The sequence below is a fragment of the Pempheris klunzingeri genome, chromosome 22 (genome assembly GCF_042242105.1).
Source record: "Pempheris klunzingeri isolate RE-2024b chromosome 22, fPemKlu1.hap1, whole genome shotgun sequence".
Lineage (NCBI taxonomy): Eukaryota > Metazoa > Chordata > Actinopteri > Acropomatiformes > Pempheridae > Pempheris > Pempheris klunzingeri.
Window position 1 is genome coordinate 9333462 of NC_092033.1, and position 22848 is coordinate 9356309.

The following is a 22848-nucleotide window of genomic DNA, read 5'->3' on the forward strand; positions in this document are numbered from 1 at the left end:
TATACACAGCAGTGTTATCGAAGCAATATGGAAGATGTAAATTTTGGTGTTTTTTTTTTTTTTTTTTTGAAGAAAAACAGGGGAGGGGGACATTAGGAGAAGCATGAGAGAGTCAAAGTGTCAACGTTAGGTGAGAAGAAGAGTGGAGGAGGAAGATGTTAGAAGAACAGAAGAAATAAAAGTCTCATGCACTAGAGGAGAACACGCACTCACACCCCACAGTGGCAGAAGCGGTGTTGGCGGCAGTGGCAGTAGTGGTAGTAGTAGAAAAGGCTACATGTGTAGGGCTAGAAACATTGGTTACATCGTGCTGTTGTTGGCTGGAGTTGGAGGCCTGCCGCCTTAGAGCCCCCTGAAAGGAAGTTCCACTCTGGAACGCACTCACTACATCCATCTGCAAAGAATCAGACAGCGTGACAGGAGAAAGCCCAGAGGAAATAAAACACAACACAGCCAGAGGAGAGAGAAAAGAGAGAAAAATAAAGAAAAGGCACCAGTAACCATAGAAAAATGTCACTTGGAAATTGGATTTAGGCATTATAGTTAAAAAGAGAGAGGAAAAAGGGGGTGGTTGGGTTTAAAGGCACTGATTGGACGGAGCTCTGATTCCAAAATCTGACCTCGCTTTCACTCTTTTCTCTGCAGAATCCTTTCATACTTCCAACTATAGCCATGCCAGTACCATTTGAACATTCAGCTGTTCTAGCGTGCTTCCATCCAATCCAATTCACTTGCTTCTCATCAGTACCTTCAAACTGGTCGGGTTTTAGCAGATAGATTCAGGCCGAGTCAGAACTGGGCATAGGAACCCGCTTTAGCTCAGAAGCAGAACAGAAAAATTAGAGGGAAGGCTTTTGTTTTTAGGGCACAAGCCATTCTTTAAGAATGCCGAGAGAAAGAACCAAACATAGATTTTAAGCTGGAGGAGCAATAGAGAGTTAAAGGGTTTATGGCTTTTGATTCCCTTGGTGTTGGGTGCGGTGTTCGGTGGTACACAGGGACGGTCTGCAGATTGTTACCTGAGTCTGGATGCGATTGAGGCCTCGGAACCAGAGGATCTGGCCGCGGCGAAGCTCCCGTTCGGCATGGTCAATCTCATCCATGTCCTCCAGCTCCTCCAGCTCCTCGTCTGGGATCTCCTCTTTTTGGGTGCCGTGGCCGGCTGTTTTCAAGAATTTTAAGCGGCTGGTGGGTATCGAGGAGATCACCTGGAAGACATCAGGATTTACATGAGCGGCTCTGGTGATGTTACACTCTTCAGCCTGGCTAAGTGACATTTCATTATGGCAGAACAAGCCGCGTTTCTGAGTGCTTCGTGGACATTAAGCAGCCAGAAAGGCGGCCCTGTTTACTTGTGTCTTGTCAGAAAACGTTGGCGACATCATTCTATTTGAATTGATGAGAGCAGATAATGACACATTATGCGCACTGCTCTGTAGGATGAGAGCGTGGGCAGCAAGAGCAAACTAGAATTACATCAAACATTCATTATGGCTCTCCGCCATTGTCAACAACAGCGGTGAGGAATCTCAACCCTCAATCCATCACTGTCAGAAATTATAAACAGACAATTAATTTTAACTACAATATGGCAAACAAACCCAAATAATATGCAGAAAATAAAGCAGATCAATCGATCAATCAATTTCATCAGTAAAAAGGGTTTTTGATATTTTGATAATTCTGGTGGCTGCAGAAAAATTTACGTGTGACTAAAACTATGTCTTCTGAAGTATAACTACACGATGTGATTTGCTCAAAATGAATTGAGTATTCATTTTTAAATTTTGGAGTTTACATGTCTCTTCGCAGCAGTAGAACATACTGTACTGCTACGCCGCTTTGCCACCATTAGACACCCACTAAGCCAACTCCAACACAGGGGGGCAGTGTCATACCATGTTTTATTATCTGGCCAACTGAAGGTGAAGCTCAGCTGTATTGTCACATCATACCTGCCCCCATAGAAGAGAGCCAAAGCCTAAGAAAGTGCACCACAGCCACTGGTCGATGGTCAGAGCCACGCAGCTGAACGGCTTCCCTCCCCACTGCACTATGACGATCTACAGGAGCAGGAGGAGAGGCAGAATTAGAGAGCAAACTATTACATTTAACATTTGTAGATTGCAAGTCTCGTGGGACCGATCGTCTTTTTTTTTTTTTTTCATGTATGAGTCACCAAACACAACAAGTTAGCCACAGAAGCATCCAGTCTACTTTACCTGGATAATGAAGGTACCAAAGACAATACTACAGAAGATAATGTTGTTGAAGATGCCATCAAAGACATTCCTTTCACCGTGGATCTTGCGGGCATTGATCTCGTTAAAAAGCTGCATCAGTACAAAGGTATTGAAGACAATGGTGTAGTGTTCAGAAGGCGGGGCGTGGAGGGGGGAATTCCTGCCGCTGTCAATGTCAAAAATTCTCTCTCCTACAGGAGCAGTCAGAGGGAATTTGTTAAAAAAAAATGGACAGATCCATCCAGTAAACACACCAAGTGTTCACTGCCTCAGGTGTGCATGAAGAACTAGACAGTATAGTTTCTTACCGGCAAAGAGCAGAGTAAAGATGATGACAAGCTGGAAGACTCCCTGGCCCAGGATGTTCTTCATCATGGTGCGGGAGATGAGAGGCTTGTTGCGGCCATATGGCTTCCTTAGCAGCAGGGCTTCTGTGGGGGGCTCTGTGGCCAGGGCAAGTGAGGCAAAGGTATCCATGATGAGGTTGACCCATAGCATCTGTACTGCTTTCAGTGGAGAGTCCTGGAGGTGGAGAGAGAGAGAGGGGGGCACCAAATTAGGTTGAGAGGAGGGAGGGAAAAAGCAAGGGATAAAAAAAAATATATATCCCACCTACAAGATTCACATTACTGTCACACATACTGTAATTTCTCAGACATCATGGAAATTCAGAGTATCTATTATAGATATTTCAGACATGAGGCAAATTGCAGGTGGAAGACAAATTATTTTGTCGTCTGCAGTATAACTGAGTGTGCGTTTACAAACTGTGACAGCGTGAGCATGGAGGAGTATTTTGAGGTCTACGATTGATAGGTGGGAAAGAAATCCTTGGAGTGAAATTACATTTCGCATGCAAACAGGTATGGTTACAGGACAGGACCTTTATGGAAATCAAGACAATTAGGTGTCCTAAATTGACTACTTAAGATAAGTCTGCAATATTTTGGTAGAAAAGCAAAAGAAATCACTTTAATCAGTGCATCAGGCTGCAGAACACAGGTCTTTCTGGTGCATGAAATAATTGTATAAATAGGTCTCTTTAGAAACAACATACAGCAAATATTGAGACATGCAGGATATAGTCAACTAAACAACTAAAAAAAAAACCAAAACTGTGGCACAAAGTGTGAACGAGAGAAGAAAACAGTTTAACCACCCTCACACTAGAGACCAACGCATTTTTTCCCCAATTGACATGAAACAGACTCTGCTGGAGCTAACCTGTGTGATGCAGGCTCCTGTAAATGCTACGATGACGGCCACCACATTGACGGTTAGCTGAAATTGGAGGAACTTGGAGATGCTGTCGTAGACGTTGCGTCCCCACATGACGGCTTTGACTATGCTGGAAAAATTGTCGTCAGTCAGAATGATGTCAGATGCCTCTTTGGCTACATCTGTGCCGGCAATACCCTGCGGACAAAAAAGACGACAATCAAGATTCTGTCCGCTTGTGATCACATTAGAATTACTCAAAATTAACCATCTGTTTTGACAAGGGCTGGAGTCTAATTAACAATAGTAAACAGAGGAAAAACTCACCATGGCAAAGCCAACATCAGCTTTCTTCAAGGCAGGGCCATCATTGGTACCATCTCCTGTCACCGCTACCACTTGTCTCTGTTCTATCACTGTGCTGTCAATAATACCTAGAAAAGTAAAACGTGAACGTTTGAAATGAAACACTGAAGCCTTCAGTGACAACAAAACATTTCTCATAAATACCCATACCAGAAAAACAGAACTACCTTTCACTAAGGTGTGTTTGTCTGTGGGGGAAGAGCGAGCCAGTACTCGTAGTTTGGGCCAGATCTTGTCAATGCGTTCTTGTTCAATCTAGAAACATGAGACAAAACCCTAATAGAATCCCAATAGTACATTTTCAACAGTCTCTGAGGTACAGGATTTTGCCGTGGCCCACCTCTCCTTTTTCATTGCGTATCCTTCGGTTGAACTCTTTGCCCTCCAGGCAGATGAAGTCGTCTCCGGGCAGTAGGATGCCACATTTGGTGGCGATGGCTCGGGCTGTGTTGATGTTGTCTCCAGTCACCATCCGCACCGTGATACCAGCACGTTGGCATTTCCTGATGGCGTCTGGGACCTGAAGGAAAGTGGATGATGACACAATGATAGAGGAAATGCATGTTAACTTTGCATATCGCTGGGGGTGTCAAAATTAAATTTGGGCTCAGCTATACTTCTGTATTTTCAGACTGAATCAAATCATTTCTTGTTTTGTCAAGTGGACATTATTATTTAGAGACTGTATGGTGGAGTCTCGCTGCTCTTATCAAGCCTCTTCCAAACCACAGGCAGTTATTACGAGCAAACAACTTGAGTGGATGCTACCTGTCTGGCACAAAATGGTAAAATGTCAAGCTAATAACCCAGTTCAGTTTCAAGCATTTATTTAATTGTCTCACTGTGGAATCACTCCCTCGAAAGCCCTGGTATCATAACCCCTGTACCGGTTCAGTTTTTTTCCTTTTGATGCTTGCACCAAAGTGGAGCCACTCCTCATGTTTAAAAATGGCTGACACAGTGTCTACTGTCGTTCAATGTTTGTGCTTTACTCAGGAAGCCTGAGGGCTACATTTATACAGAGCTTTTATGCAAAGCACTTAACAAGATTTTTTGCCACTTATTCACTCATTTACACACACACACACACACACACACACACACACACACACACACACACACACACACACACACACACACACACACACACACACACACACACACACACACACACACACACACACACACACACACACACACACACACACACACACACACACACACACACACACACACACACACACACACACACACACGACAGCAGCAAGCTGAACAACCATCTAGAGTAATTTGGTTGGTCAGTGTCTTACTGTAGGAGGTGGGGATCGAACCACCGACCCTGTGATCAGTGGACAACTAACTCCTGACCCCCAGAAATACCTTCAGACACCCTTTGACGACCCTGCACCTTTATGACACAGGAAAGTCCGAGCTATGGACAAACTCTTCTGTATTGGCCAACTGTGGAGACAACGGTCTGAACTTCTCTCTGAACTAACCCTCGTTTTGCATTCTTGGCAACTATTTTTGTCTCTGATTAAGGTCTTCCAGGAGAGACTTTGTGAGAATGTCATTATCTCAATTTTTAAATGATATTGCCCCCCCTCCCTCCAGCCCAACAACACATGGAAATAATAAAGACAGTAGCGCAGGCCCAAAACACAGGAGCTGAAAGCTGAAAAAGCTGCCAATTCCACCATGTCACAGCAGTTCGCCCCATCGTGGGATTTATCTTTAGTGCTAGATGTCGTCTGCTAGACGTGGTCTCTTAGACACCATCTGACCAGTTTTGTTAATGGCACTCACATCTGTGAAATCTGTTTGTAATATTCACGCACTTTAGGTGACCCCACAAGCAATTACGTCTATGAAATTAAGCTCTCTCTCTTACGGTTTTAATTAAAACAGCAATTTTGATGTGCGTCCTTGCATGTGTAGACACTAACCTCAGGTCTAACGGGGTCTTCAATGCCCACCACGCAGAGGCAGGTCAGCCCACTGAGGATATCATTTTCATTGTCCCACTCAGGCTCCCCCTCAGAGGCAGGGAAATCTCTATATGCAAGGCAGATGGTCCTCAGGCCCTCAGATGCCATGGGCTCAATCACTTTCTTAACCATGTCATCTCTGTCCCGTGGGCGAAACACCTTAGGCTCACCATTTGCGGTCAGGATTTTATAGCACCTGGGAAGAAAAAAGGATATAGAATATACATTAATAAAAGAGGGTGGAGTGTAACAGAGCAATATATCCAGAGGAAGAAGGGCGTTAAGAGAGATGTAGTTGAGAGATGTGGATAAAAAAGTAAGTATGGAATCATAAAAGGAGAAAATAATTTAGATGAGATAAAGGGTTGAGGGCAGAGGAGAAGACAAAGCATTTGAATGGTGAGCTGCAGTAGTAAGAAGTCACACTAAGCCCTCTGTGGGTTAAAAAGAAGCCTGCTTGGTTAAGAGGCTTACAGAGTTGTTACCGGCTCATTTTCTCAGTGCCTGTTTTTAAGTCGCAAAGTAAGGGGCTTGGGTGGGATGCACTTGAACTTCTTAGCTGCTTAAGACATTACACATATCATTTACTACAAAGTCTGGCCAGCTGGAACAAGTAAAAAACCTAAGGAATAACCTTTCAGCAACTCGAATAATTCATGTGGACAGAAGTGACAGACAACCACACAATCCGATATGTAAAAACCAAAGATGAAGCAGATTTCTTACTTTTTTAGGAGAATTTCGGAGGCTCCTTTGCTGAACATACGGAAGCTGCCATCAGCCATCTTCAACACACTGCTCATAGACTTGCGGACTGAGTTGAAGGTGTAAACTTTGTACAGTTTCTCTTCGGGGATCTCGGCACGAATAGCCTGGTAGTCGCGCTTCAGGTCATTAGAAAAGCCAAGCAAGGCACATTCGGTCTTGTTACCCACCTGCCGAGGCAGGCCCCCTTCTTTCTCTGGAGGCTGAAGGAAAAAGTATGAAGGCAGTGAATACAGGCAACATCCTTGGTGATATATAGTGAATTTTAAAGCCACATTGCTTTAGTCTGGCCTACCATGATCTTAGTAGTGTAGGCGCAATTGACTGCGATGCCCAGAATCAGGAGGTCTAAAACGGAGGAGGGGATGTTCTCTGGTTCAGGGACCTTCTTGTAGTGCTTTTCCGCCACGTAGGCTTGCACCACAGTCATGCGGTTCATGGTGAGCGTACCGGTCTTGTCAGAGCAGATGGCAGTAGCATTGCCCATGGTCTCACAGGCATCCAAGTGACGCACCAGGTTGTTGTCTTTCATCATTTTCTGTAGGGAGTTAAAACAGTATATCAAATGCTTAAACGCAAAGAAATGTGTATAAACGGTACTACATTGAACTTTATAGCTTCTTGACTAGTTAAGCCCCTGTTGGGTAACAACTTCAGCACAGGGGATCATAGCTTGGCTTTAGGGTATCAGTAAGCCAAGTCTCCTTGACTTAACAGCCTGGCCTGCTAGTTTTAATAGGCTAAAGTGTAAGCTGGTCAGCACTGGGCATGGATCACTTGGCTGGGACACTTTACCTTGACGGAGTATGCCAGGGAGATTGTTACAGCAAGTGGCAGGCCTTCGGGAACAGCCACCACCAGCACAGTGACGCCAATGATGAAGAATTTGACAAAGAACTGAATGTAAATGGGTGTGCAGTCCTTGACCCAGGGCAGATTCTGGATCCAGAAGGTGTCCACTACAAACAGCACCACCAGGATAATAACAGTGATGGCTGACATAACCAGTCCTGTAGGGAATGAGACATAAAGACGATGAGCAATCAATTGTGTGGATATCATTTACCAACATGGTACTTATAATGGGGGTAGTTTTGGATAAAAAATAGTATCGGACATTTGAAATGTATACAGTAAAGTGAAAGTGAGTACAAGCAGATAAAATGTATCACTCTACAGCACTCAGCTGAGCTAGAATCAAGTGTTTTTGTCTGACTCACCTGCTTTGCCAATCTGTACAGCTAGTTTGGTCAGTTTGCCCTGGAGAACAGACTTCTCTTTCTTTGGCAGGTTGGCTTTCTTCTTCTCCTCTGCATCAGCTCCCTCGTCACTGTTAAGAGGCTGCATTTCCATTGCAGCACCATCCTGTGCTTTAGCTGCAGCGAAAGAACACGAGAAAGTTGCCAAATGAAATGATCTGACAGTGCTGCTTACTGTCTTAAACCTAACATGTTAGTGGCGTCAAGTGATTCAGATATTTAATGTACACTATTTGAATTGTATTATATCCATATTCCAACAGATTGCAGCATTTATAGAAAGAGCACTTGTTTGGAATGAGAAGGATTTTCTGATCAAACCAGTCTAGCAGTAGTAACAAATCAGCATAACCCAGCTGACACACAGGAGCAGCACTCTCCAATCAGGCACCAAATGACGCCATGCCTATTTGCTTACATTTGCAAGACCTGAAATACAAACTCTGCTGTTACAGCAGTGAATAAATAAACTGTATGTGGTCAACAGCAACAAACTGTATTATTTAGTTTCATTTTCTATAGTTCCTGTTATGGTAGTGTTTAGAACAAGTACATCAGGTCTGATTTAACACCTAACAAGTCATAGCAAGGGCATTCACGGCATCATGCCAAAAATATGTATTGCGGAAGTATTTCAAGTATAAGACAACTGAGCGCTACATTTCAAGACAACAGATTAAATCAAAAATGACTTCCAAGAGGAGAAGACATGTCACATCACTCAAGATTTTAGCAAGCCTTTTTTGCTTCCCTTTTATCCGTGGAACTTGGGAAATGTCACTGTAATTATGTTTTCAGTGATCTGACTGCACAGTAATTAGCTGAAAGATTTGAAAGTGTAATTACCATACTCCCACCTAGAGATTTAAAGAACAGGTTAACTAGCTAGTAGCATTGGGATGTGCCTGAGGAATCACTTCCTCCTTCAACAACAACCACAGCAGTTGCCAGTTAAATTCCTATAAATCTCTTTTATCTCTTCCTCAACATCCCTTGTGTGCAGAGCAGACGGGAATCCCAAAACCACATCTAACCAGGTAACCTTGGAGACGCAAAGCCCCTAATGGCAAAGGAGGGAGGAGAGGCAGCCATCAGGCCAGAGGGGGGTGGTCTCTGTCGTGTCACTCACTACGATAAAATCATTAGCTCTGCCGGGCACTGCCGCTACTGCTGCTGCAGGACAACTCACACATCTTCTCCGTCTCACACTTATATACCCATACTACTACCGTGCACTATTTGGGTTTTTATAAGTACATAGAGCCCATGTCCAAACTGTGAATGATAAAATCTCTATTTCCTTTGGTATGGACAGCAGCATAGTATCGTGTGTGTGAATGTATGTAGCAGGCAGAGGAGGGGCATTAGCACTGGGTTACTGCAGCTGCTGTGGACTGTGGCTTGTTCTGCACTTACATGGCCTGTGTAATCTCAGTCTAAAGGATTACTGTTGATTCCTGGCAGGCAGAGGGAATCTGTGCACTAGGGACTAGCGCCAGGGTTGTGGTCACAGACCCAAGCACTACTGATCACAGTGTCCCAACAGGACTACAAGCCTGGCTAGCTGGCTGAGCTGCCACTAAACAGCCTCATTATCATTGTTGTCAGTCTGAAATTGCACCAGTGCAAGTCTTGCAGTTTGACTCTGAATAGTTCAGATTGGGACATCAATAGAAATCAAATTGTGAGGGCCTGAGGCAGAGTCAGAGAGAGAGATGGGTGGGAAAGCAGATGTTCTGGCCCCAGAATTGTTGCATGGCTTTAATCTCCTCACCACTAATCGCTATAACTGGATTCAGTAGCACCTGCTGCTCAAAGTGCAATGTGCCAGGGAAGGACGAGAAAAGAGGAGATAGAGACAGACGGGAGGGCCAGACAGTACAATGGATAGGCAGGAACAGCCAGTACTAAGTATACACTGACATGGGGTCATGCTGAAATATGCAACTCGTCATCACTTGCATAAAACCTCTGCAGGCAATTATTAACAAACTGAAGCTTGAGACTAAATTCAGCGCTGCTAAATGGGAAGGGAGACACTGAAAAAGCTACAGGCTAATACATTAAGGTAGGCGCTAAGATGTAAGCCAATTATATATGGTTGTGTGTTTAAGTGTGTGTTTGTGCGTGGGGAAGCAACTTACCTTTCTTACGATTTTCCACAGATCCATCCTGCTTCTTGTCTGTGGAAAAATACACTATGGAGTCAGCAGTAGTAAAACTTAATGCATTCTGTGAGATGCAAAACTGGTGGCAGAAAATGGAAATGTCCATAAAAACATGTCCACCTGCTGTGTCAAATGATCAATACCAAAAGAAACGGGAGAGGGAAAATAGAGGGCATACTAACTTTTTCTCTGTTTCTTCTTCTCCTCCTTTTCCTTTTTCTTTTCCTCTTCTTCGTCGTCGTCATCCTCGCTACTCCCAAGTAAAGTGAAGATAATTCCAGTTTGAGAGTTGACACCCACGGCAGTGACCAACATTTTCCCTGAGCCTTCCATTACATGGGTGCCTTTGGACAGAGGAGGAAAATAAAACGTCAGCCAATAAGGGAGGGAGGGAAAGGGTATGTACAGTATCTGACTAAATGATTCGTGCAATGTTACAGTTTGTTCCCCAGATTACTTTGTTCCTGTTTATACTTTGGTAGAAGCTTTAAAACTGCCCAATTATATATTTCTAGCTTATTTGTTGCCTTGACTTTTTTCATTTTGGTTCAGGCTAAATGTTGAGTTAGATTCCTTTGCTTACTGAGAAGGTGGTTTAGCTAGCCTTTCAAGTGGCGTGTTCAGCTACACACAAGAAGGAGCAAATAAATGCAGGTTTTCAAATGGAGGCAATAAATACAAAAGAAATGGTGCACTTGCAAGTAAAAAGAGAACGAAACACAGTCACTGATGCAAATACCCTCCAACGCTTTAATCAGCACCCTTTAATCAAAAGCCAATTGTCAGTCGGGGTGAATTAATGCAAATCTGAGAGGCTACAACAGGGTTTCTTTAGAGTTTAATATCTCTGAGTCTCCATCACTCTCAGTACACGGGGAAATCTTGTTGATTTGTACAGGAGAAGCAGGCAACAGAAACTAAAAGAGAGAGACTGAAAAGAGAGATGTGGAAAGCTTATAAAGGTTCTCTCATGCCTGTGTTAATTAGAGGATGCTTTCCTTTCATTCATGGGAGTGATGGCAGAAGGGATACAGCCTGTGCTAAGGAAAATCAAAAAGCAGTGGTGGAGCAATGTGTGCGCACACGCACGTACTCACTCGCGCACTCACGCACAAACACACACACACACACACACACACACAAACAGAATACACTCCTGTCTCTTGGAGGTGTGCCAACAGAGGTCCAGATAAAGTAAACAAGGAGCATTTCTCAAAAATCCCTCCACACTTCTGGGTAACTGAGCGGAGCAGTGAAGACAAAGCTATCTGACAGCACAAACACAGTGCTGAAGGGGCTTTGTGCACATTGAATGGACTCTACACGGCAAAAGTGAAACTATTAAAGCTTTACATCTGGGGAGTGTTGGATGGCTGATAATTGATTAGGCTCAGCAGCAGGATAGGGACACCAATTCACCTTCAATTTCTAATCCAAGTTGTTACTAAAGCCATGCCAATTAACATCATAAAACTGAGAACACACACAGACATCATTTACAGCGTAAGAGTTGTGTACTACACTGAAGGATTCTTGGGGTTCTGCTATTATAGGAATAAAAAAAAAATCAATTATAGGATGGCAAGTTGGTCTACAGAAGAGCACCATCCAGTTATGTGTTAGCTCATCAGGTCACTACGCTGGCAGAACCGCTGCATGACAGTTCAAGCATCAGACGAGCGACCCTCTGGCCACAATAAAGCATCTTTGTGTTAAACTAATACTGACAAACAACCTCACTCATGACAGTAAACCTCAGGCTATAATAGGTCTATTTTGAGTGTTTTCCCCAAAGAAATCTAAGAAGAAGACAGAGGTTAAAATATTAATAATAAAAAAAAAAAGTTACTCTATGGATAATATTCTTTTAATTACTAGAATGAATTTTTAAAGTAAGATTAGGGTCCGTTTCCTCAATGGCCTTCAAGTGCATGTAACCAAATTTAAAAGTCTGTCAAAAATTAAACTGAATATGATTAAATTGTCATTTAATTTTAATAAAAGACTCACATAATGGCAGCCTTTGAAGATGATGTGTATTGTATTATTTAAATCTCAGCTCAGTCGGTTTTTGCAGATGTCTCCGAGCATTATAAATCATTTTTTAACAGCATGTTAAGATGTCTGGCAAAATAAAAGTCAAAGTTGTGTTTTTAATCAAACCCCATTTCAGAAATAACAGTCTTCATTGTGTTCTGTAACAACCAGTGAGGAGAGAACTACACAAAATAAAACTGAGGCTGTGTGTTACCTGATAACAGCATTGGATCTTTTTCCTGTGTTTTCTTGACATGGTCCGACTCCCCTGTGAGCGAGCTCTCATCAATCTTCAGATCATTGCCTTGGATGAGAACTCCGTCAGCAGGCAAAAGGTCACCTGAAACACACACAGACAAAACACGCTGTTAATTTGGAGGAACATATTGTACAAAAAAAAACTGGCATGTGCCGTTATTTTTGAATGACTCTTGGATTACATGATATTCATCCTAAGCATTTACATTATGATTTTATATTTTAGCAACCAGAGAAACGTTTAATTAAATGACTTCAATAACATTACAAGCTGACAAACGCTTCTTACCATATTTTACTTGTGCAACGTCACCGACCACGATCTCAGCCACAGGAATTTGGATAACTTGTCCTCCACGGACGACAGTAAATTTCTGTTCCTGTTCAATGCGGCTCTGGAGACCCCTAAACTGCTTCTCTTTACTCCAGTCGTTGAATGCTGTCACCAGCACCACACAGATAACTGACAGAAGAATGGCGGCACCCTCGATCCAGCCCGCTTCTGACTCATTTTCATCCTCCACACCGCCAGCAGCCCTTCCACAGTCTGCAGAGGGACAGGGGCAAATCTTAATGCAAAAACTTTGCTTACTACTATTATATTAGTCACCTGATAAGAGAGCATTTAGCATGAAATAAATTACCAAGATAAATGAAGCAGGGACAAGCAGCTGACATGATACACATTAACCAGGTTTAAACTATTCAAATAAATCAAAACATGAGGCGAATATCCATCAATAGTAACATGGATCAATAGAAAGAAGAGGAGATAGAACAATAATGAAGTGTTGTTGCTTACGTTCTCTTTCGGCATCTGGAGGTTTATAAAAAGAAAGGCCTAGTGAAACTATGGCTGCCACTTCGAGGATAATCAGTGTGACATCCTGTAGCGCCTCCCACACTAACTGTAAGAAAGTTTTGGGCTTTTTGGGCGGTATTAAATTTTGCCCAAACACTGTTTTCCGCTTCTCGATGTCTGCAGGCTGCCCACTTAGACCTGGGGATGGAAAGACAGAGGACAAAGGCATTTAATTTGTTAGAATGTAATTTTAAATACATCTATGTTAGACTACAAATATATACGTACTTGCATCTAAAAGACAGCATTAATAATGTGTCACATAATCTGGGCACAGATTGGTATATTACTGTATCAGTACTGTAGACATTTAGTCCGCAGAGGGACGGCGTGTCTCAAAAAAAGTCAGTGAGCTGTATTCTCGTCACTGGGCCTCCAAAAACACTATCCCCAAAAGGAATCAGCATTTCTGTCAGGACACTGTGGAGGCGACAATGCTGGACAACAATGACACACATTCTGTGGGCATGTCGAACATTTTCACCTCTTTCAGGCATGCAAGAGAACGTGAGAACAGAGGTCAGATCTAATCCCATGAACTGCCTTTTTAAATACAATGACCGACTGACCAGAGAGGGTTGAATCAGCTTTAGGCTCACAGGTGCCTATGTATACTACTGTCCTGTTATTGAGTCATCTCTCTGACACATCACACGTCTGGTTGGCCGAAGACCCATTCATCCATGTGCACAGAGAGCTTTCTGCAGCCACCCATTCAAATGCCTCCACATTCAAGGCACAGTCATATATTCAAAAGGGCCTTCGTGCAGTTGATGATGCATGACAGTTTTTCAGTTCTATTCATGCCGACTGACTCTGTGTGGGTGGCTGTGCAGACTGGATGAAGCTGTGTGTGTGTGTGTGTGTGTGTGTGTGTGTGTGTGGGGGGTAGAGAGGAGGTGGGGCAGAATTGGGGGGCCAGAGAAGAGTGACTGTGTGAAACTGCTACTGACAGGCAAATGGGGGGTGGATGTGAGTGGGGGTGAGGGTGAGGGTGTGGAAGGCGCAAGGGACTGAGACTAATAAAGAGTGGAGCTACTGGCGGCTGAGGGGAAGCTGCACTCGGAATAGCAGCGTCTTAAATAGGGGAAAGGATCAGTAGGGTCAAGGTATGGACAGACAAGAAGGACAGAGAGACTCGCGCACACACACAGACTAGAGGTGCAATGCAAATCATGGCACCGCATTTGGATAATGAGTCTGTGCCGTGACAACAGCGTAGGGAGTAATGTGCACTGTTCTTTTGAGAATGAGACAGTTCTCCCTCTCATATGCAAAGAAAGCTATCAAGATAGACCAATGATTATAACAGAGCTGCTACAATTAGTTGATTAGTCTATCCACAGGAAGTGAATCAGCAACTTAATACCTTTAGTTTCTGACTGGTGGTCGAATAAAACAAGCAATATAAACACATTTCCTTTGGTCGTAGGAAAATCTGGTATCTTTCACTATTTCCTGACATGTTATAAACGATTAAATTGAGAAAATAATCTGCACATGAATTGATGATGAAAATAATTTGCAGTTAATTAGTTGCAGCCATGAACTGCAGATCAATATTGATTACTTTGAGCGAAAAACAACAACATCATTAGCGGAATTTGTCTATTTATCAAACAAAACTTACTTTCAGTGTTTTGCCGTCTCATATGATAATTACATATCAACACACTGCCTCAATGTCCTGATTATACTTTCTTTTCAGTATAATGAGCAATCAGACAGCACTGAAATAAAAAAAATCATCAAATACTACCAATATCAGCTGTAAAACTGATATATATTTCTGATATTCTAAAACAACATCTATTAATACCACTGTTTTTGCATCTTTGCTTTTAGACACTGTCAAGTTAACATTGTGATTTGCTTTCTGACACCAAGAGAAGTTTCCCCCTGAGCCAAAGAGAGCCAAAGTCATTATTTATTCACTTGTCTAGTTGATTAAATCAGTTATCCTTTGAGCTCTAAATAATTTGAGACGTTTAAATAAACGCACATTGCATTGACAGTCAATCCAAACTGCTTTGTCCCTGCTAATTCTCACAGTAAACTAACATTATGCATGCTCATAATTAAACACCATCGGTGTAAATGAATGAATTGCTTCCATACATTCCTAAAATGGGAAGTCACTGTTATGCAGACAGGTGCATGTCAAACCATCTAACCAAAAAAATGAACTGGTTTCACCTGGACATTTCTAACCACTGCTTACTTTAAACAAGTTCATTAAAGAAGAAAATAATAAATAATCCTCCATCACTGGGAACATTGTTAATTGACATTACAACCCAACACTGACAAATACTTTTCTAAAAGGGAGGTGAGAAGAGTGATGCTGATTCATAAGCACAGCATATTAAAAGGCTACAGAGTTTATCCTGCGTAGCTGCCTGTTGCTGCTCCCTGGCTGTCTCCCACCGTCTGCTTTGAGTCAGTGCGTCTCTAATGAAAACATGATGACAGCTAATACCCCATTCAATTTTACACCACATTTTCCCTTTGCATAAGAGTAATAAAGACGAGTGACAGAAGACGATCAACATGTTGTCTCTCCATTGGCTACACAATCAGAAAATAGGTTGGCCTTGGCCCCTCACATCATTTTAGCACCCAGAGTGTGTCTCAAGTCAAGCAGTTAATCATTAACCATTTAATTTGGATGCTTGTCCCCAGCTGACCCCTCCGAGTACTGTCATTTTAGCCACCAGTGAGGGTTCAAGGTAAGCCTTCACTCTGGGCCAGCCAAATTTAATTAACCAGGGTCACAATGTTTCTTTTACTGCCTTCACATAACTTTGTAGGCAGAGATGTGCCAAGGTACTATTTCAAAGAAATCTTACTTACAAGAAAACATGTAAAGATTCACAATAGAAATTTTGGGTCTTTAATTTAGAGTCATTACACCCTCACTAGAGTGAGCACAAGAATGACAACACTGTGTGGAAGTCTGCTCTACTTTCCTTTCTCCAACATACAGTCCCTGTCTGAGTTACAGTGTGTCACAACCATAACTCATACTCATATATATATATATGTATATACGTATATATATATGTATATACACATTTCATTATATTGAAGGTTGTACAAAGGATCAGAGCATTTACATTGTGCTTCCCAGAAGAATCTTCTTCTACTTTGTAAATAGGTGAACTGAACCACAGAAAGTGGTGGTTTACTTTCATCACATGAGTAGTGCAGGTTTTCTTGAATGAACATCCTCTGTGTGGCTTTGTAGCACAAGCCACAACACAAAAGTACTGAGCAAAATGCCACAGAGGTGTTTATAATGCTGAAAGGTTAACCCCAATTCTGGTTGTGTTAATAAGATATTATGAGTTGCATCTTTCACTTTTCCGCTCGGTTCTGATAAAATGATAAAATAATTTCTATTCTTTTAAACTTCCACTACCTAACATTTTAGCAATTACCTCCCAGAGCACATTTCCCATTTACAAATGATGAGGGCATTTTGGGTGTTGCTGCACATAAGCAGATTCTGTGCTAATGAGCAGGGCTTAGTTCAACAAATGGAACAATAGTGCTGCACCCTCATTACTATAGCATGATAATTTCACGTCCTAAAAAAAATAAAAATAGTGTTAGGTGAATATTTCACAGAGAATGTGCTTTGATGCACTTTGTGAGACCACTCCACTCATGTATACAGAGAAGTCGACTGAATGAGATAAAGTTCAACTTAGCCATAATGGAGACGCAGACTTACACTAGGATTTACTTAACGGACAAGTGTATCCACAAACACTAAATATCTGAATGGTTCGCACTACAGTCTGATCAATCATCCATAACCTAAAGTGGCATAACTAACATGACTCATGCTTTAACTGTTATCTGCTTCACAGCTGAAGGTTCTAAAAATCACCAGAACCGCAACCTTTAGATAACTAACTAACTAAAATGAAAAGCAGGAAACCAATTGTAAGCTTCACTAACACAAGCAGGGTCTGTTCAAGCTACATCCACTCACATTTTAAATTCAGGCATGAAGACAAGCTATGCCAGCCCCCCTGAATCACAAAGAGCAAACTATCATTTAAAAGTCTGAACCTTCCCATTGAGTGAGGCTGTGTGGAGCCCTGAACTGACAGATACACAGAGCCTGCCAGCTTTTGTGAATTGCAGTCCAATTGTGCAAGCCTCTCAGCCCACAGCCGATTGGATCAATAGGCTGGAGCCCAAATATTTGACTACACTAAAATAGCAATCAACAGGGAATAACTGAAAAATAGAGGAACACTGTCAATAATATTGATGTGAAGTGGCCTTGCCCATTTGATCAGTCTCATTATGCAGAGGAAACCGAGGATCTCATTGGGAAAAAAAAAAGAAATGCTGCTGTGTTAGTAGAGCTTGCTGAAAATATTGATACTATGCCACGATTGGATTTATTTCCCCAATATTACAAATGACAGACATTTCACGCCTCTGTCTTCTCTAGGCATCTACAACTTTAAGCTTTCAAGTATCTACTGGTTTGGGTGCTCAAAAGAAAGCATCTCCAGGCTAAATACAGACATCTGGGTACACTTTGGAATACAATGCTTGTACGGCTTGTACTTGTACCATCTGTGAAAGTCAGTGCTGAGAAAATGCGGTTAAAGGATGGGATTTGATGGGAATTTTGTTGCAACAGTACTCCAGTGATTTAGTATTGCTCTTACAAACAGCTGGGGGACTCACGAGAGCCACACCCCAACAAACAAAAAAAAAAAAACAAGAATGGTCACAACTGATGCAGCAGAGGCTCAGATGTTGTGACTCATCAAGCAAGACCATGAAAAATAAAGAGAACCCAGACAGCTGCATTGCTCTCCTCGACTTATGATGTGCCACTGAAAAGGAAGCCAGCTCTGACTACCTGCGTTTTTTTGGAAATGGGGCCTTATTCAATCATAAAAGCTCCAAAAAACATTGATCATCAACTTCCCGTACCACAACTTGGTGAGGTCTTTTCATTGGACCGTCCCTGCCTCTTAAACACCCATGTCTTTGAAACTCAATGCGTGACGCAAGCTTCCAATTAAAATGCGTCATCTCTGAGCCCTGGTGACACCATCCACAAGAGCCACAGAGAACGCTATACAGGTAATTTTTTAAGCCGAGTAGTACTCCTTATGACTACTAAACTGATTTTAACGTGTAAAAACATGGCGGTGTTTCCCTTCAAATGTTACTGACATGTATATAAGTAACGACACAACTGGATAAATTAGATAAGCAGAGACGGAAAACTGAAACTTTACTGGTGCTCATTTCGTGAGGATTACTTATTGAAGGAGAGAAAACACCAGAATTAACACTCTGGAAGGAAGTGAGGAAGTGAACACCAGGCCAGCTGCCAGAGATTCAGGTATTGGTGAGCTCTCTCCTCTCACCACAGAGGAATCCTCGAACTGAAACATGGTTTGTTTGACAAGTATGGAATACCAGCAAAACTTGGAGGAGTCATTAAAATGAATAGTTAAGAATAGCAAAAACATATAGATCACCCCTTCTTTTCATATTTTCTGTGACTGATGCCCCACTGGCTTCACCTTTTATTTTACTACACTGCAGAACTATGACTGGGTTAATGGTTTACACATGTCCAATACACAAATGTAATATTTGAATATCATTTTGTCCACGTTCGTTGTCACTATTTTGAAAATACATGGTATAGTGTGCATGATTAACCCTTTTTAAAATCAGATCATTTGTATGTTAATTGCCGAAATGAATTTGAATTGCAGCCCAGTGAACTGAACTCTATCTGAACTGGAAGATCATAGAGATGCCCACTCTTATGTGGTGGCATGGAAAAAAAGCAGTGCCATGATAAATTACGCTTAGCCTAATCCAGGCTGACAGACCCTGCTGAAAACTAGTCAAAGTAGAGTGGTACATCCATGCACGGCTGCATCAGAGAAGTTCAGTCAAACTTCTTTGGTTGAAAAAAAAGGAGCTTGGAAATGTGGAGGATTAGCAAAGGATTGGCTTAAGAGGTTCGAGAAATGGCCAACCAACTAATTAGAAATCCCTTTTCAATTGTCAAGCTCCTGTAATCATAAATGATGGCTTAATTTCCCAAGCCAATGACGAATGAGCTGATTGAAACTGGAAGTATCAAACCTCAGTGGCTGCGTACCAAGTAGAACAGCACCTGCTGTGAGGGGAAACAAAATGAGGGCATATTCAAGCTTATCAGTACAGCGCAGTTACAAATAACCACAGAAGAAAAGGAAAAGCTGTATTTGCTTTGTAAAGCAGCATTTTACGAAAAGCTTTGTGTTCATTGAGGAATCTAGTCTATCTTTAAGTTTGATAATCTGAAGATGGTAAATGCAGATTGCTGATATATTGAATATTGATAGAGTACTCGGCTATTGCAGAGTGGTTCGATATTCCAAACATGCTAAGCCGTTATGTTATCTGTGCACACACTTACAGAGAAACCAAAACCATGTTGAGACTTCTTTGTGCTTTATGACAAAACATGCTGGAAAAGCCAATGGGCCTCGACAACCCACATTCTTTTTCCGTAGCTTAGACTAGGTGGAATGAGTGGGGGAGGACAAGTACACTCCCACTTATGAAACAACCAGTGTCACTCATGCTACAAATATGACAGGACTCTACATTCACCGACTTGACACAGCCAAATGCGTGTTTGGACAACTCACACACTCTCTCAACAGCAAAATTTCTATTCAGCAATTTCTCCTCATTTCAGACAATGGCATAGTGGCCTGTATAACAGACACTGAAAGCAGCAAGAGTGACTGCATGGTGCACCTAGTACACTTACCATATTGTCAATAAATCAAAGATCAGAAATTAAATTGTGAGGAAGTGATTCTTGAATTAGCAATGCTTTGCGCTGTTGTACAGCCTGGCATTTATCGCATTCCTTTTGGTTTGATGAAGCCCAGGAAATTTTTTTGCCTTGCTTTGAGACACTGAATAGAGGACTGTTGCTGCTACAGTGAATATGCGGTGCCGTTTTAATCTGGGATCAAACTGAAAATCCCCTCCCATAAGAGTTCAGTCAAGGTCATACTGGCGATTAGGCAGACTGTCTATAGAGAGACAAACTGAGACAGAGAGAAAAAGAGTGGTAGAGAAGGGAAAACGGAGAGAGGTGCCGTCAACCACCACCGCCCCAGTGGGGTTTTACTGGAGCCTACGGAGTACATTTTCCAACACTATTAGCATGGTCCCATCTTTATTGCGAAGAGTACGGGGTTAAAAGAGTCACACAGAAGACATTCAAAAGATGAACTCACTCCCTAACATGTTTAAGTCATTACTGCACAGCCTTATAGCCTCCTGTTTTGTCCGCCACATGTGGGACATTGACCTGCCTGCAGCCTGGTGCTGTGCCCAGGCAGACAGCTGGTCTGTCTGAAGCCTACACACAGAAACACACAGACACACACACACACACACACAGACACAGAGGTGAAAAGGGAGAGAGGGAGGGTGTGAGGGACATATCCACAGGACTTGAAATAGAGCAGGACTGGCCCAGGTCAGAGCCAGCCTGCCCAGCCACCTGTCTGGCATATGAGTTTTCCAAGGAAGTGATGTCAAGGTATCCACAAAGTGGATGACATGACCAATGACACGCCTCCTAAACTATGTGTGCAACACATTAGCATTCCAACAGCACTCGCGACCAGCCCTGTAGAGAAAACATCCTGTATTTGATCCAATTACACAATCATCATGTTGAGTGTAGTGGAAGCATTACTCTACCATCTACAGGTGATGTTTTTAACCGGTTGCAGAGTCCTTGAATATCCTCATAAGATTCCCCAATTTTGCTTAGCGCCTCTGCGCCTCTCAGTTCCATAAGGGAGCGCAGTTCTTTGAGCGTGCAGCCAAACTCTCCATCATGGTTGGCCTCCACCATGGAGTTCTTCACCCCACTGTACGAGTTGTTCGCCATTGTCTCGCCGTCTCCCCACTCGACTGCAAAGCGTTGCTGCTTCGGCTCAACAGTGGGGGTAAAAAAGCGTTGTCCTGGAAAAGCTTAAATCCTCAAGAGTGCGAACACAGTGGTAGTTCCCATAAACAGCTGACGGGCCCTTCAGAGGCAGCTGGAGTCATACGCCAGGTAGCAGGGCAGGGATATTACAAAACAAGCCATTTCCCTTGGAGAGCTGAGTCCCTAGTCTTTCATGGTGACTGAGGATCACCCATAGAGGCGGAGATCACCATGCATGCAGATCTGGAAGAGGAGAAAAACATACAAAGAAAAGTCATTAGTGATATTACCACTTGTAATTTCATGTGCAGCTTGGTTCCCTGTCCGTTTATTGATATCACACTCACTAATGACTGATAATAGGGCAAACTGTCCAGGAAAATTTAATTTCAGATATGTTTCATGACTCGCACTGGCTGGGTGATGCACCATACGCTCCAAATTTATTTTCATAGTTAACCGATTACAAAGAACTGCAAAATCCAAATGAGATTGTTAAACCTTGAAAGTTGAGCAGAGGAATAGGCTTAATTCTGATGCTTGCTCTATGAGTATACTCTTGTGATGCCTTCAATGACGTTTGTGATTACGTATTTTCAATACAACATGATAAACAAAAAGTTTACATTACTATTTACATCTCTAATATAGCTACAGTGCACTGACACAGACACTTGAACCATTTACCTGCTGCATAAGAGGAAACGGGGAAACGTTTTGATAGGACTACTTGGCTGCTGACACAAGTAGCAAAGTAATTAGCAAAACTGCCTTCAGCCATGGACAAGAGATTTTGATTAGCTGTACTTGAGTTGTGAGAAAAAAAAAAATAATAATTTTGTCATCTGGACAAAACACTTGTCAAGTGATGTGCACTCTGCCTCCCAGTCAGAGTATGTGAGCAGAGTGGAGCATTAGCATTCAGCAGTCACTCCGCTCTGAGCTGCTCCCAGGGTTTTTCCTGCAATAAGAATCTTAAAAAGTCGTCCTTTCTCCTCTGCAATGTTTGTCTACTGTCAATACAAACTTCTTGTAGCTGTTTCACAATAAACGGCTTCCAGCAGAATCCCCTATTTCTTGGCTTATTTCGGCTTTGAATTGACTCACTGAGTTTGGTTGCATTTAACGTTCAAGTGTGACCGAAAATAAGACATAAAGTAGCAATTATTATGATAATTCCAGTATTAATAATAACTACAAGATCAACTGATAGTAGCTAAGAGAACTCTCCTCTGGGATTGGTCGAAGGGTATGTGTTAAAACTATTTAAAGCACATTAGATGCAAGCTTAATCCCCGGTCAGAATTCATTTGCTGGACAGTAGCTAGAAAGCAACTTATGGACCTTTAACAGTAAGAAGCCCATTAAAACACAAGACCTGTTCAACAAAAATAAGTATATTCTCATTTAAAATTTCCATGTTTCAAACATTTTGTTCCTGCTGTCTTTCTGTCTTTGCACAGAGCTACTAGAACTATTCCATGATCTATTTTAAGATGCACAGTGTCTAAAGGGGACCACATCATTTTTAGACTGCCAACATAAGTATTTGGGCCTGTAATTAATACAATACGCAGGTAGGGAAAATTACACAGATGCACCATCTTGATTTTGGACTGTTATCGTTCATTCCCCCTTTCTCCATCTCCACTCCCGAAGAACAAACAGAAATCAGTGATCTT

General features: G+C 42.3%; 1 protein-coding gene across 2 annotated transcripts in view; it reads right to left on the minus strand.

Annotated features, from left to right (window-relative positions):
- The window catches only part of atp2b1a (ATPase plasma membrane Ca2+ transporting 1a), a 37049-nt gene that overhangs the window by 5751 nt on the left and 8450 nt on the right, over nt 1-22848 (minus strand). The window contains exons 2-21 of one of the 2 annotated variants that reach the window (XM_070854180.1): nt 20935-21409; nt 13105-13302; nt 12592-12849; nt 12259-12384; nt 10190-10351; nt 9984-10022; nt 7801-7956; nt 7376-7590; nt 6876-7118; nt 6542-6783; nt 5774-6011; nt 4168-4347; nt 3995-4082; nt 3789-3895; nt 3468-3659; nt 2552-2765; nt 2223-2434; nt 1956-2063; nt 1020-1208; nt 305-394 (exon numbers count right to left, since the gene is read on the minus strand). In XM_070854180.1, coding sequence (XP_070710281.1) covers nt 305-394; nt 1020-1208; nt 1956-2063; nt 2223-2434; nt 2552-2765; nt 3468-3659; nt 3789-3895; nt 3995-4082; nt 4168-4347; nt 5774-6011; nt 6542-6783; nt 6876-7118; nt 7376-7590; nt 7801-7956; nt 9984-10022; nt 10190-10351; nt 12259-12384; nt 12592-12849; nt 13105-13302; nt 20935-21127 — 3450 coding nt within the window. In that variant the 5' untranslated portion in view covers nt 21128-21409. The remainder of the gene's footprint in view (nt 1-304; nt 395-1019; nt 1209-1955; nt 2064-2222; nt 2435-2551; nt 2766-3467; nt 3660-3788; nt 3896-3994; nt 4083-4167; nt 4348-5773; nt 6012-6541; nt 6784-6875; nt 7119-7375; nt 7591-7800; nt 7957-9983; nt 10023-10189; nt 10352-12258; nt 12385-12591; nt 12850-13104; nt 13303-20934; nt 21410-22848) is intronic. The other variant, XM_070854181.1, reaches the window with a different exon arrangement.